The sequence below is a fragment of the Coregonus lavaretus genome, assembly GCF_964263955.1.
Source record: "Coregonus lavaretus genome assembly, contig: HAP1_SCAFFOLD_465, whole genome shotgun sequence".
Lineage (NCBI taxonomy): Eukaryota > Metazoa > Chordata > Actinopteri > Salmoniformes > Salmonidae > Coregonus > Coregonus lavaretus.
The window spans coordinates 348,422-362,527 of record NW_028164548.1 but is presented as its reverse complement, the minus strand read 5'-3'; the positions used below and the strand labels follow the sequence as shown (position 1 = coordinate 362,527).

The window sequence follows — 14,106 nt, the reverse complement described above, 5'->3', positions numbered from 1 at the left end:
AGCCTCGTGAAAGTGACAAACTGATACGTTTTCATTTTTTGTCAAAAACCACTTTATATCGAAGGAGTGCTTTTGATTTTGAAGGCCTGCACATGCACAGTTTGGTGCGAGATGACCATTAGACCAGATGACGTGTTTCTGCGTTGCCTTAGCCATCCACCGTCGTCATGACATCGCCTACAAGTGTGATCGGGGATTTCTATTGGAGCAGCAGTTTCTGCCTTTCTTCTGTACTGTGTTGTCTTGGCGACAGATAAAACATAAATGGCTCTTAGCCTCCAACATGGCTACTTCCTGTCCCTCACACTGAAACTGAAACTAAATCATTTAAAAACAAAAATAGAAATGTTTTTGTCAAACTAAAACTGAATAGAAACGAGTAAATCAAGTTTGAAACTAAACTGAATTTCAAATAAATATCGAAATTCGAATAGAAAGAACTAATATAAAAACACAAAACTATAATAAGCTTTGTCTGGTGGTCAGATCGAGAGTGTGAACACTGTCTGGACAACCCCTCCCTCTCTCCCTCTCTCTCTCTTTGCATCTCTCTTCTCTCTCCAGGTAATGTTACCCCTCTCCCTCTCTCTCTCTCTCCCTCCCTCTCTCTTCTCTCTCCAGGTAATGTTACCCCGCTCTCTCTCTCTCTCTCTCTCTCTCTTCTCTCTCCAGGTAATGTTACCTCTCCCTCTCTCTCTCTCTCTCTCTCTTCTCTCTCCAGGTAATGTTACCCCTCCCTCTCTCTCTCTCTCTCTCTCTTCTCTCTCCAGGTAATGTTACCCCTCTCTCTCTCTCTCTCTCCAGGTAATGTTACCCCTCTCTCTCTCTCTCTCTCTCTCTCTCTCTCTCTCTCTCTCTCTTTGCCTCTCTCTTCTCTCTCCAGGTAATGTTACCTCTCTCTCTCTCTCTCTCTCTCTCTCTCTCTCTATTTGCCTCTCTCTTCTCTCTCCAGGTAATGTTACCTCTCCCTCTCTCTCTCTTTGCCTCTCTCTTCTCTCTCCAGGTAATGTTACCCCTCCCTCTCTCTCTCTCTCTTCTCTCTCCAGGTAATGTTACCTCTCTCTCTCTCTCTCCCTCCCTCTCTCTCTCTCTCTCTTCTCTCTCCAGGTAATGTTACCCCTCCCTCTCTCTCTCTCTCTCTCTTCTCTCTCCAGGTAATGTTACCCCTCTCTCTCTCTCTTCTCTCTCCAGGTAATGTTACCCCTCCCTCTCTCTCTCTCTCTCTCTCTCTCCAGGTAATGTTACCCCTCTCTCTCTCTCTCTTCTCTCTCCAGGTAATGTTACCCCTCCCTCTCTCTCTCTCTCTCTTCTCTATCCAGGTAATGTTACCCCTCCCTCTCTCCCTCTCTCTCTTTGCCTCTCTCTTCTCTCTCCAGGTAATGTTACCCCTCCCTCTCTCTCTCTCTCTCTCTCTCTCTCTCTCTCTCTCTCTCTCTCTCTCTCTCTCTCTCTCTCTCTCTCTCTCTCTCTCTCTCTCTTCTCTTCTCTCTCCAGGTAATGTTACCTCTCTCTCTCTCTCTCTCTCTCTCTCTCTCTCTCTCTCTCTCTCTCTCTCTCTCTCTCTCTCTCTCTCTCTCTTCTCTTCTCTCTCCAGGTAATGTTACCCCTCCCTCTCTCTCTCTCTCTCTCTCTCTTCTCTCTCCAGGTAATGTTACCCCTCTCTCTCTCTTCTCTCTCCAGGTAATGTTACCCCTCCCTCTCTCTCTCTCTCTCTTCTCTCTCCAGGTAATGTTACCCCTCTCTCTCTCTCTCTTTGCCTCTCTCTCTCTCCAGTTAATGTCTCCTCTCCCGGCTCTTACTGTCACCTACCCATGAGCCCCCTCTCTTCCCATCTACTGTAACCAGCATCCGCATACACTGAGCACCGACCAACACCGGACTTCCATGGACGTTGAAATTTGGTCAGTCTGCCCTGGCCTTGATTTCAACGTCCACATATACGTAGTTTTTTGGGCCGGCTCGGACCGGCCTTCATTTCAATGTCCGCAGACGTAGATTTTTTTGGCCGGACTAAATCTGAACCAATCCTAGACGTCTATGTTTCACGAGTTTGGACAGCACGGTCCATATCAGTATAGTACAGTAGATTAGAGTTCAGTACACTAGAGGACAGTACAATGTGGGTCGCAACCCAAATGGTTTTGAATGGGTCACGGGTGTCTGAGTAAAAATATATATATATATATAAATATATAATTTATTTTTTTATGAATAAAATACTCCAGTCTGAACTTCAACGACCTAAACAAGTTATAAAAAAGTGTGTATCAATGATAATGATTGTATTTTGTCAATTCTTTTTCGCGATGCGTAGACGTCTATGATTGGGTTAGATTTGGTCTGGTCCGGACCAACCAAATTCGGCCTTGTTTTGGGGGTAGAATAATAGCCATATATGCAACAGGATGATTGTGGTTATTTCTACCTTTGTGTACCTAGTTAGGATACATCACCATGAAGAGAATTACATTCATATCATCATTATGCATTTCTGTGTAGTACAGATCAGGGACCCATGATGAAATTCCTTTACCGTAATTCTGTTACCGGGTGTAAATCCACTTCACTTACTGTAGTTCAATAACCAAAATATATTTTTTTCAAACTCAAGGTGTCATGTCATAGCTGACACCCCATTTTTTACTGAAGAAATCTTTTGTTTTTGGAAAACGTGGTCGCATAAAAAACTGAGGGAGAATTTACTGTAACTCTGTTACCAAACTTTGCATCTGCAGTTCTTCCAGTTTCTGTGTAAATTGTTTGAACGAGTCCTTGTGCATATACAGTTGTTGTAATAGTAAAACTAAAGTTAAACTTCGAAAATAAATGCTTTTTGTTTGGGATACATTTTAAAGGGATAAATCTGAGTCTCAGTGTAATTCCGTTACCGTAGAATTGCCCATAACAAAGCAATGCGTGTCACCTTGTAGGCTACTACTAAACCAGAACAAGAAACAGTGGTGTGTAGGCTGTATTCTCTTAAAGGGTTAGGAAGAAATACCTGTCAGCTATTTTAACTGTCTGTAATGACTACTTGGTAAATGTTTTATAATGTCTACTACCGTCTTTCAATGTCAACTATAAAGTCGATGTCTGTAATGTCTTTTAGTTGTGTTTGGACCCCAGGTGTTATGGAGTCAGCTAATTGGGATCCAACCAGGGTAGACTAGCTGTTGTTATGGAGTCAGCTAATGGGGATCCAACCAGGTAGACTAGCTGTTGTTATGGAGTCAGCTAATGGGGATCCAACCAGGTAGACTAGCTGTTGTTATGGAGTCAGTTAATGGGGATCCAACCAGGTAGACTAGCTGTTGTTATGGAGTCAGCTAATGGGGATCCAACCAGGTAGACTAGCTGTTGTTATGGAGTCAGCTAATGGGGATCCAACCAGGTAGACTAGCTGTTGTAATGGAGTCAGCTAATGGGGATCCAACCAGGTAGACTAGCTGTTGTTATGGAGTCAGCTAATGGTGATCCAATCAGGTAGACTAGCTGTTGTTATGGAGTCAGCTAATGGTGATCCAATCAGGTAGACTAGCTGTTGTTATGAAGTCAGGGGATCCAACCAGGGAGACTAGCTGTTGTTATGAAGTCAGGGGATCCAACCAGGTAGACTAGCTGTTGTTATGAAGTCAGGGGATCCAACCAGGTAGACTAGTTGTTGTTATGGAGTCAGCTAATGGCGATCCAATCAGGTAGACTAGCTGTTGTTATGGAGTCAGCTAATGGGGATCCAACCAGGTAGACTAGCTGTTGTTATGGAGTCAGCTAATGGGGATCCAACCAGGTAGACTAGCTGTTGTTATGGAGTCAGCTAGTGGGTATCCAACCAGGTAGACTAGCTGTTGTTATGGAGTCAGCTAATGGGGATCCAACCAGGTAGACTAGCTGTTGTTATGGAGTCAGCTAATGGGGATCCAACCAGGTAGACTAGCTGTTGTTATGGAGTCAGCTAATGGGGATCCAACCAGGGAGACTAGCTGTTGTTATGGAGTCAGGGGATCCAACCAGGTAGACTAGCTGTTGTTATGGAGTCAGCTAATGGGGATCCAACCAGGTAGACTAGCTGTTGTTATGGAGTCAGCTAATGGCGATCCAACCAGGTAGACTAGCTGTTGTTATGGAGTTAGCTAATGGGTATCCAACCAGGTAGACTAGCTGTTGTTATGGAGTCAGCTAATGGCGATCCAACCAGGTAGACTAGCTGTTGTTATGGAGTCAGCTAATGGGTATCCAACCAGGTAGACTAGCTGTTGTTATGGAGTCAGCTAATGGGTATCCAACCAGGTAGACTAGCTGTTGTTATGGAGTCAGCTAATGGGGATCCAACCAGGTAGACTAGCTGTTGTTATGGAGTCAGGGGATCCAACCAGGTAGACTAGCTGTTGTTATGGATTCAGCTAATGGGGATCCAACCAGGTAGACTAGCTGTTGTTATGGAGTCAGCTAATGGGGATCCAACCAGGGAGACTAGCTGTTGTTATGGAGTCAGCTAATAGAGATCCAACCAGGTAGACTAGCTGTTGTTAATGAGACAGCTAATGGGGATCCAACCAGGGAGACTAGCTGTTGTTATGGAGTCAGCTAATGGGGATCCAACCAGGTAGACTAGCTGTTGTTATGGAGACAGCTAATGGGGATCCAACCAGGGAGACTAGCTGTTGTTATGGAGTCAGCTAATGGGGATCCAACCAGGGAGACTAGCTGTTGTTATGGAGTCAGCTAATGGGGATCCAATCAGGTAGACTAGCTGTTGTTATGGAGTCAGCTAATGGGGATCCAACCAGGTAGACTAGCTGTTGTTATGGAGTCAGCTAATGGGGATCCAACCAGGGAGACTAGCTGTTGTTATGGAGTCAGCTAATGGGGATCCAACCAGGTAGACTAGCTGTTGTTATGGAGTCAGCTAATGGGGATCCAACCAGGTAGACTAGCTGTTGTTATGGGGTCAGCTAATGGGGATCCAACCAGGTAGACTAGCTGTTATTATGGAGTCAGCTAATGGGGATCCAACCAGGTAGACTAGCTGTTGTTATGGAGTCAGCTAATGGGGATCAAACCAGGTAGACTAGCTGTTGTTATGGAGTCAGCTAATGGGGATCCAACCAGGTAGACTAGCTGTTGTTATGGAGTCAGCTAATGGGGATCCAACCAGGTAGACTAGCTGTTGTTATGGAGTCAGCTAATGGGGATCCAACCAGGTAGACTAGCTGTTGTTATGGAGTCAGCTAATGGGGATCCAACCAGGTAGACTAGCTGTTGTTATGGAGTCAGTTAATGGGGATCCAACCAGGTAGACTAGCTGTTGTTATGGAGTCAGCTAATGGGGATCCAACCAGGTAGACTAGCTGTTGTTATGGAGTCAGCTAATGGGGATCCAACCAGGTAGACTAGCTGTTGTTATGGAGTCAGCTAATGGGGATCCAACCAGGGAGACTAGCTGTTATTATGGAGTCAGCTAATGGGGATCCAACCCGGGAGACTAGCTGTTGTTATGGAGTCAGCTAATGGGGATCCAAGTCAAATTAATAACATATTGGACTGTGCATGTTTAAATGCAACATGAAGTCTCTGTTTGAACTTTGACCACAGACAGTAAAAGTGTTGTCATTGTTAATGTTACTTCAGCAATGTTCGGAAAATATTGACTGTTCTGTTATTTCTTAGTGTAGGTAAGTGAGCTGTGACTCAAAAATTATTATCTCTGGGGAGAGAGAGGATGGGGGCCTCTCTCTCTAAAAGGAGTCTCTCTGGGGAGAGAGAGGAGGGGACCACTGCCTCTAAAATGAGTCTGTCTGGGGAGAGAGAGGAGGGGACCACTGGCTCTAAAATTAGTCTCTCTGGGGAGAGAGAGGAGGGGGCCACTGCCTCTAAAATGACTCAAGACACCAGTTCTAAGAGGTAAGAGATTAATTGTAAAATATACAGTTCTCTTAAAAATATCAAACTAATGAAGAGAAAATTGTTCACAAATTACATCAAATGTAGGCCTATATCATTCATTTAAAAGGCCAAAAACCGATTTATCAATTGCAGACTGTAGCTTTATAAAGAAACATCAGGACTTCTATGAGTTCAGCTATACACTTGTTGAAATGATGTAGATGAGGTACTGATGAGATATTGATGAGGTGATCTGCCTCCCTGTTTTGTTCAGTGTCCAGAAGCCCAGAGCAGAGTCACCTGCCCCCAGCCTGCTATCAATGAAGAGTGATCAGCCACCTGCTTTCAGCCAGGAACCATTACCAGATGACAATAAGGAAGTGGAGAGTTTGGACAGTGAGGATGCATTAAAGATCACACACAACCTTCTGGACAGAAGAAGTAAGACTGTGTTTCATACAATATTACAAAGAACGGGACAAAGGCCCCTCTAACACACTCACACTCACACTCACACTCACTCACACACACACACACACACACACACACACACACACACACACACACACACACACACACACATGCACTTATGAGTCCCAACTCTCATTGTTTTCCTACAGGTCAAACTCTTCTGACAGTCCAACAAGACATTAAGGCTAAACTGAAACACAAGTATCAACACATATCTGAAGGAATTGGACACCATGGAAACCAAAGTCTGTTAAAGAACATCTACACAGAGCTCTACATCACAGAGGGTGGAAGTGGAGGGGTCAATAATGAACATGAGGTGAGACAGATAGAGATGGCATCCAAGAAACAAACCACACAAGAGACACCAATCAAATGCAACGACATCTTCAAGCCTTTACCTGGACAAGACAAACCTATCAGAACTGTGCTGACAAAAGGAATCGCTGGCATTGGAAAAACAGTCTCTGTGCAGAAGGTCATCCTTGACTGGGCAGAGGGAAAAGCAAATCAGGACGTTCATTTCATGTTTCCTCTTCCTTTCCGTGATCTGAACCTGAAAAAGGACCAATACAGTCTGATGCAACTTCTTTCCCACTACTTCTCAGAGCTGAAAGAGATTGACAGCATTGAAGATGGTGAAACCAAAACTGTTTTCATTTTTGATGGTCTGGATGAGTGTCGACTTCCTCTAGACTTCAAAAACAATGAGAGGTGCTGTGATGTCACGAAGCCAACCTCAGTGGACGTGCTGCTGACAAACCTCATCAAGGGGAATCTGCTTCCCTCTGCTCTCCTCTGGATAACCTCACGACCTGCAGCAGCCAATCAGATCCCACCTGAGTGTGTTGACCAGGTGACAGAGGTACGAGGGTTCAATGATCCACAGAAGGAGGAGTACTTCAGGAAGAAAATCACAGATCAGAATCTGGCCAATGAAATCATCAAACACATGAAGACATCAAGGAGCCTCCACATCATGTGCCACATGCCAGTCTTCTGTTGGATATCAGCCACTGTCCTTGAGATTATGCTGAAAGAGGCAGAGAAGGATGAAGTCCCCAAAACTCTGACCCAGATGTTCACACACTTCACGCACATCCAAATCATTGTGAAGAACAAGAAGTACAACAAAGCCACAGAGACAAACCCAAAGGAACTGTCTCAGTCAGACAAAGAGATGATCCTGAAACTGGCAGAGCTGGCTTTCCAACAGCTGCAGAAGGGCAACCTGATCTTCTATGAGGAGGACCTGAGAGAGTGTGGCCTTGATGTCACAGAGGCATCAGAGTACTCAGCATTGTGTACAGAGATCTTTAAAGAAGAATCTGGGCTGTACCAAGAGAAGGTCTACAGCTTTGTGCATCTGAGCATTCAGGAGTTTCTAGCAGCAGTGCATGCTTTAGAATCATGTCTGGACAAGAAGGAAAACGTTTTCCCCCCCAAAGCAGTCAGTAGTGATGATGATGATGATTCCTCTGACGATGACTATGATGAAGCAACCACTCCAACCCTACTCCAAAATGTCATCACACAACAGTACAGAGACATGAAGTCAGACCCGTTGTATGACTTAAACAGGAGAGCAGTGGACCAGGCCTTGAAGAGTGAGAATGGACACCTGGACCTGTTCCTCCGCTTCCTTCTGGGCCTCTCACTGGAGTCCAATCAGAATCTGTTACGAGGCCTTCTGACACAGACAGGAAGTACAACACAGAGCAATGAGGAAACAGTTGAGAGAACAGTCAGGTACCTTTCAAACAAGATCAAATGGGAATCCTCACCAGAAAGGATCATCAACTTGTTCCACTGTCTGAATGAACTTGGTGCCAACTCTCTAGTTGAAGAAATGCAAACCTCCCTGCGATCAGGAACTCTTTCAGAAACAGAGCTAGAACCTCAACAATGTTCAGCCCTGGCCTACCTGTTACTGATGTCAGAGGAGGTGCTGGAGGAGTTTGACCTGAAGACATACACCACATCAGGGAGAGGTTATCAGAGGTTGCTGCCGGTAGTGAAAACCTGCAAGAGAGCACTGTAAGTTCTGTTATTGAGTTGATGTATACATTATCATTATTCTGAAGGATTTGTATATCTAACAGATGATCTCCTCTCTCCAGACTGGATCGCTGTGAACTCACATATGAATCCTGTGAGACTCTGGCCTCAGCTCTGCAGACACCAAACTCCCCCCTGAGAGAACTGTACCTCAGCTACAATGACCTGGGAGACAGAGGAGTGGAGCTGCTCTGTGTTGGACTAACCAGTCCACTCTGCAACATACAGACACTAGTGTGAGTCAACTTTATTCAGTATGAGTTATTATGTGTATGTTTTAAACATTATTTGAACGTCTTGGTAAATATGCAGAAACATACATAAAATGTGATACAGTGGGGAAAAAAAGTATTTAGTCAGCCACCAATTGTGCAAGTTCTCCCACTTAAAAAGATGAGAGAGGCCTGTCATTTTCATCATAGGTACACGTCAACTATGACAGACAAATTGTGGAAAAAAAATCCAGAAAATCACATTGTAGGATTTTTTATGAATTTATTTGCAAATTAGGGTGGAAAATAAGTATTTGGTCACCTACAAACAAGCAAGATTTCTGGCTCTCACAGACCTGTAACTTCTTCTTTAAGAGGCTCCTCTGTCCTCCACTCGTTACCTGTATTAATGGCACCTGTTTGAACTTGTTATCAGTATAAAAGACACCTGTCCACAACCTCAAACAGTCACACTCCAAACTCCACTATGGCCAAGACCAAAGAGCTGTCAAAGGACACCAGAAACAAAATTGTAGACCTGCACCAGGCTGGGAAGACTGAATCTGCAATAGGTAAGCAGCTTGGTTTGAAGAAATCAACTGTGGGAGCAATTATTAGGAAATGGAAGACATACAAGACCACTGATAATCTCCCTCGATCTGGGGCTCCACGCAAGATCTCACCCCGTGGGGTCAAAATGATCACAAGAACGGTGAGCAAAAATCCCAGAACCACACGGTGGGACCTAGTGAATGACCTGCAGAGAGCTGGGACCAAAGTAACAAAGCCTACCATCAGTAACACACTACGCCGCCAGGGACTCAAATCCTGCAGTGCCAGACGTGTCCCCCTGCTTAAGCCAGTACATGTCCAGGCCCGTCTGAAGTTTGCTAGAGTGCATTTGGATTATCCAGAAGAGGATTGGGAGAATGTCATATGGTCAGATGAAACCAAAATATAACTTTTTGGTAAAAACTCAACTCGTCGTGTTTGGAGGACAAAGAATGCTGAGTTGCATCCAAAGAACACCATACTTACTGTGAAGCATGGGGGTGGAAACATCATGCTTTGGGGCTGTTTTTCTGCAAAGGGACCAGGACGACTGATCCGTGTAAAGGAAAGAATGAATGGGGCCATGTATCGTGAGATTTTGAGTGAAAACCTCCTTCCATCAGCAAGGGCATTGAAGATGAAACGTGGCTGGGTCTTTCAGCATGACAATGATCCCAAACACACCACCCGGGCAACGAAGGAGTGGCTTCGTAATAAGCATTTCAAGGTCCTGGAGTGGCCTAGCCAGTCTCCAGATCTCAACCCCATAGAAAATCTTTGGAGGGAGTTGAAAGTCCGTGTTGCCCAGCGACAGCCCCAAAACATCACTGCTCTAGAGTAGATCTGCATGGAGGAATGGGCCAAAATACCAGCAACAGTGTGTGAAAACCTTGTGAAGACTTACAGAAAACGTTTGACCTGTGTCATTGCCAACAAAGGGTATATAACAAAGTATTGAGAAACTTTTGTTATTGACCAAATACTTATTTTCCACCCTAATTTGCAAATAAATTCATTAAAATTCCTACAATGTGATTTTCTGGATTTTTTTTTCTCATTTTGTCTGTCATTGTTGACGTGTACCTATGATGAAAATTACAGGCCTGTCTCATCTTTTTAAGTGGGAGAACTTGCACAATTGGTGGCTGACTAAATACATTTTTTCCCCACTGTAAATATATCAAACTAAGGTTAAATGTATTGAGTGAGTTAGTATGTTTTTAACATTGGTTAATCATGTGTCCTTCTGTTATTGTCTTAATGCATCTCATTATTCTTAAAGCTTTGCATATTTAACAGTGTATCACTATATCTCCTCTCTCCAGACTGGCTGGCTGTAAACTCACATATGAATCCTGTGAGACTCTGGCTTCAGCTCTGCAGACACCAAACTCCCCCCTGAGAGAACTGGACCTCAGCTACAATGACCTGGGAGACAGAGGAGTGGAGCTGCTCTGTGTTGGACTAACCAGTCCACTCTGCAACATACAGACACTAGTGTGAGTTAAATATCTTCAGTATGAGTTATTATGTGGATGTTTTAAATATTTGTTAATCATGTGCTCTTCTGCCCTCTAGTCTAGGTCAGTGTGGTTTGACAGAGGGTTGCTGTTCAGATCTGGCCTCAGTCCTGAGTTCACCCAACTCACAACTGAAACAACTGGAGCTGAGAGACAATGACCTGCAGGACTCAGGAGTTACACTGCTGTCTGCTGGACTGGAGGATCCAGACTGTAAACTACACACACTGGGGTAAGTACAGCTGTTTCAGTCAGGTCGGTACTGAGCTGAGTTACACTGCCCTCTGCTGGACTGGAGGATCCAGACTGTAAACTACACACACTGGGCAATGTACAGCTGTTTCAGTCAGGTCGGTACTGAGCTGAGTTACACTGCCCTCTGCTGGACTGGAGGATCCAGACTGTAAACTACACACACTGGGGTAAGTACAGCTGTTTCAGTCAGGTCGGTACTGAGCTGAGTTACACTGCCCTCTGCTGGACTGGAGGATCCAGACTGTAAACTACACACACTGGGGTATGTACAGCTGTTTCAGTCAGGTCGGTACTGAGCTTAGTAAAACAAATACTCTGAACATCTGATGTTTTATCACAATGTTTGTGTCATGGACAGAATGATGGGTGTCCTACAAGATGATTGACACCAGTCCACCAACCTAGACAGCTGTTGTGTCTCTCTGTAGGCTGTCTGGCTGTCTGGTCACAGAGGAGGGCTGTGCTGCTCTGTCTTCAGCTCTGAGGTCAAACCCCTCCCACCTGAAAGAGCTGGACCTGAGCTACAATCCCCCAGGAGACTCTGCAGGGGGACTGCTTTCAGCTGCTCTGGTGGATCCCACAGATAAACTGATGAAGCTGAAGTAAGTCAGAATAGATGTCCTAATAGTGTGAGCAGTGGTTGTGTCCTATGTAGTGTAGTAGGTTCAGTAACATGAGGACATGATGGTAGAATACAGGGGACGTTTACCCAGCAGGCTTAGCACTCCAACACAGCATACATCATCACCACATGAATACTCTTCTTCTGCATCTCTGATATCCTGTTGGAATTGTACTCTGTTCTGTATGCAGTAGGTAGGGTAGAATACCTGTATGTCTCTAGTAATGAATTGTACTCTGTTCTGTATGCAGTAGGTAGGATAGAATACCTGTATGTCTCTAGTAATGAATTGTACTCTGTTCTGTATGCAGTAGGTAGGATAGAATACCTGTATGTCTCTAGTAATGAATTGTACTCTGTTCTGTATGCAGTAGGTAGGATAGAATACCTGTATGTCTCTAGTAATGAACTTGGATAGTGCACCAGAACACAACAATATGGTTTAAATGTTGACTGCTTTATTAGGTCTTTGTCAGTCAATAACCTGTTTCTCCTACAGTGTGGATCATGGTGGAGAGTTCAGGCTGAAACCAGGGCTGAGGAAATGTAAGTCTCTTCAATCCTAATTAACTACATATTCAGAACTACAGTAACATAGTAACTAATCAATACTTGTTCTCTACCTACAAAACAACATTTTATATGAAGATGTGGTTTGATTAAACTCTCCTTTTGTCTACAGATGCCTGTCATCTCAACCTGGACCCAAATACAGCAAACCCAAACCTGATACTGTCTGAGGGGAACAGGAAGGTGACACGGGTGGAGGAGAAGCAGCATTATGAAGACCATCCAGACAGATTTGACCGTCATCCCCAAGTTCTCTGCAGAGAAGGCTTATCTGGATCTCGTTATTACTGGGAGGTGGAGAGGGATGGTGGCGGGGCTGACATTGGTGTGGTGTACAATGGAATGAAGAGGAAGGGAGAGGAGAAGGACAGTAGGATTGGAACCAATAGGAAGTCCTGGGGTTTATTCTGCTATGACAGTGGATATAACTTTTACCATGCTGGAGTCGGCAGATCCACCCCTGGTCCTGTTTCTAACAGAGTTGGAGTGTATCTGGACTGGCCAGCTGGTACTTTGTCCTTCTATAGCGTGTCCTCCTCTGGTACACTGACACACCTTTACACAGAACACACCACATTCACTGAACCCCTCTATCCTGGGTTTAGGTTTGTGGTTTACTCCTCCTCAGTGACCCTGTGTCAGATAGATGACCAACACATTCAAAGGTGAGTCATAGCAATGTTTCATCATGTGTTTTCCTCTGGAATCATTCCTACAATTAGATTAGTAGTAGTGGTTTGTTTTAATGTGTTCTGTTGGACCTACAGACAGTTAGATTAGTAGTAGTGGTGTGTTTTAATGTGTTCTGTTGGACCTACAGACAGTTCGATTAGTAGTAGTGGTGTGTTTTAATGTGTTCTGTTGGATGTACAGATGTTTCCTCTCCTATGTCTCACTGTAGTGTCAGTTTCACTCTAACCACAAGAGGGCATCAGAACCTGTTAAAATGATACCTGGTGACTTCACGTCTCTAGGGGCTTTCATCAAGATAAGCAATGTCACCTGTAATGTCACCATCAGTATTGACTTCATGGAAGTTGACATAGTGTTATGTCACATTTGGCAATGCACCCTACATAGGGAGTGGTTCTGTCATCCTTTATACACCCTTTGTATTGCTTATGAAGACTGTATGTATGCTATATAAAGCCTTTATAAGTTGTATTTAGATTAATCACAGTCTATCCTTCTGCTTTCCCAACAGCAGAGACCATGGTGGAGAGTGTTGTATCAAGTCTGGACCTGAGAACACCAGAGACCAGATATGTGAGTGTTAACTGATAATTGTTTTAAAATCAAAATACGATTAAAGCGTTCTTGAATCCCAGGCAAGGAACACAATCATGATCTATTTGGTCAAAACAAACTTAAAGGTAGAGTCAGCAATATGATGTAGATGCACAAAGTAAACATCATATTGGGTAAATTTCTACAACAACTAAGAGCGTTGGAGCGCGATGCTAAACTTCTCTGTTTTGGTCCCGTGGCTACCACGCTGTAAGAGAGTGAAGAGAACCCGTGCACCTGGGCAGATACTGTGTGAGAGAGAAGTCAGGCATCTTGCTCATCACAATATCTGCGGTGCTGCTCGTACAACATCATTTAGCTGACTCTACCTTTAAGCTCTCATCCTGGGATCTACCAGAAATCAGGCCCCCAACATCTCCAAAACATGGACCAGAACCATGTTGTTTCCTGCTTCCACAAACATTCATTATATAACACTAATGTCAGATTATGGTATGATAATGAGTGTACATTCTGAGACTGTTGCTCACTTACATTCATTTTTATTACAAGTCTGTTTAATATTTATTAATTCATTATTACATGAGATTGTCCGTTTTAAATAACAACTACTTTTGACTTCAGGGATTCCTCAGAGCTGTAAGACTTGTGACCATGTTGAGGTAAGTCATAATGTCAATTCTCACTTTTACATACCTTCAGGAGTCAGGCACAG

General features: G+C 44.1%; 1 protein-coding gene across 1 annotated transcript; it reads left to right on the top strand.

Annotated features, from left to right (window-relative positions):
• Nucleotides 1-5,875: 5,875 nt before the first annotated feature.
• LOC311116920 (protein NLRC3-like) lies at nucleotides 5,876-12,812 on the top strand (the record flags this gene model as incomplete). Its single annotated transcript, XM_084191939.1, has 8 exons — nucleotides 5,876-5,901; nucleotides 6,158-6,324; nucleotides 6,504-8,391; nucleotides 10,502-10,675; nucleotides 10,755-10,928; nucleotides 11,380-11,553; nucleotides 12,073-12,119; nucleotides 12,256-12,812. 8 exons carry the CDS (start codon nucleotides 5,876-5,878, stop codon nucleotides 12,810-12,812), a joined length of 3,207 nt encoding a protein of 1,068 aa, XP_084048065.1.
• Between the last annotated feature and the right edge of the window lie 1,294 nt (nucleotides 12,813-14,106).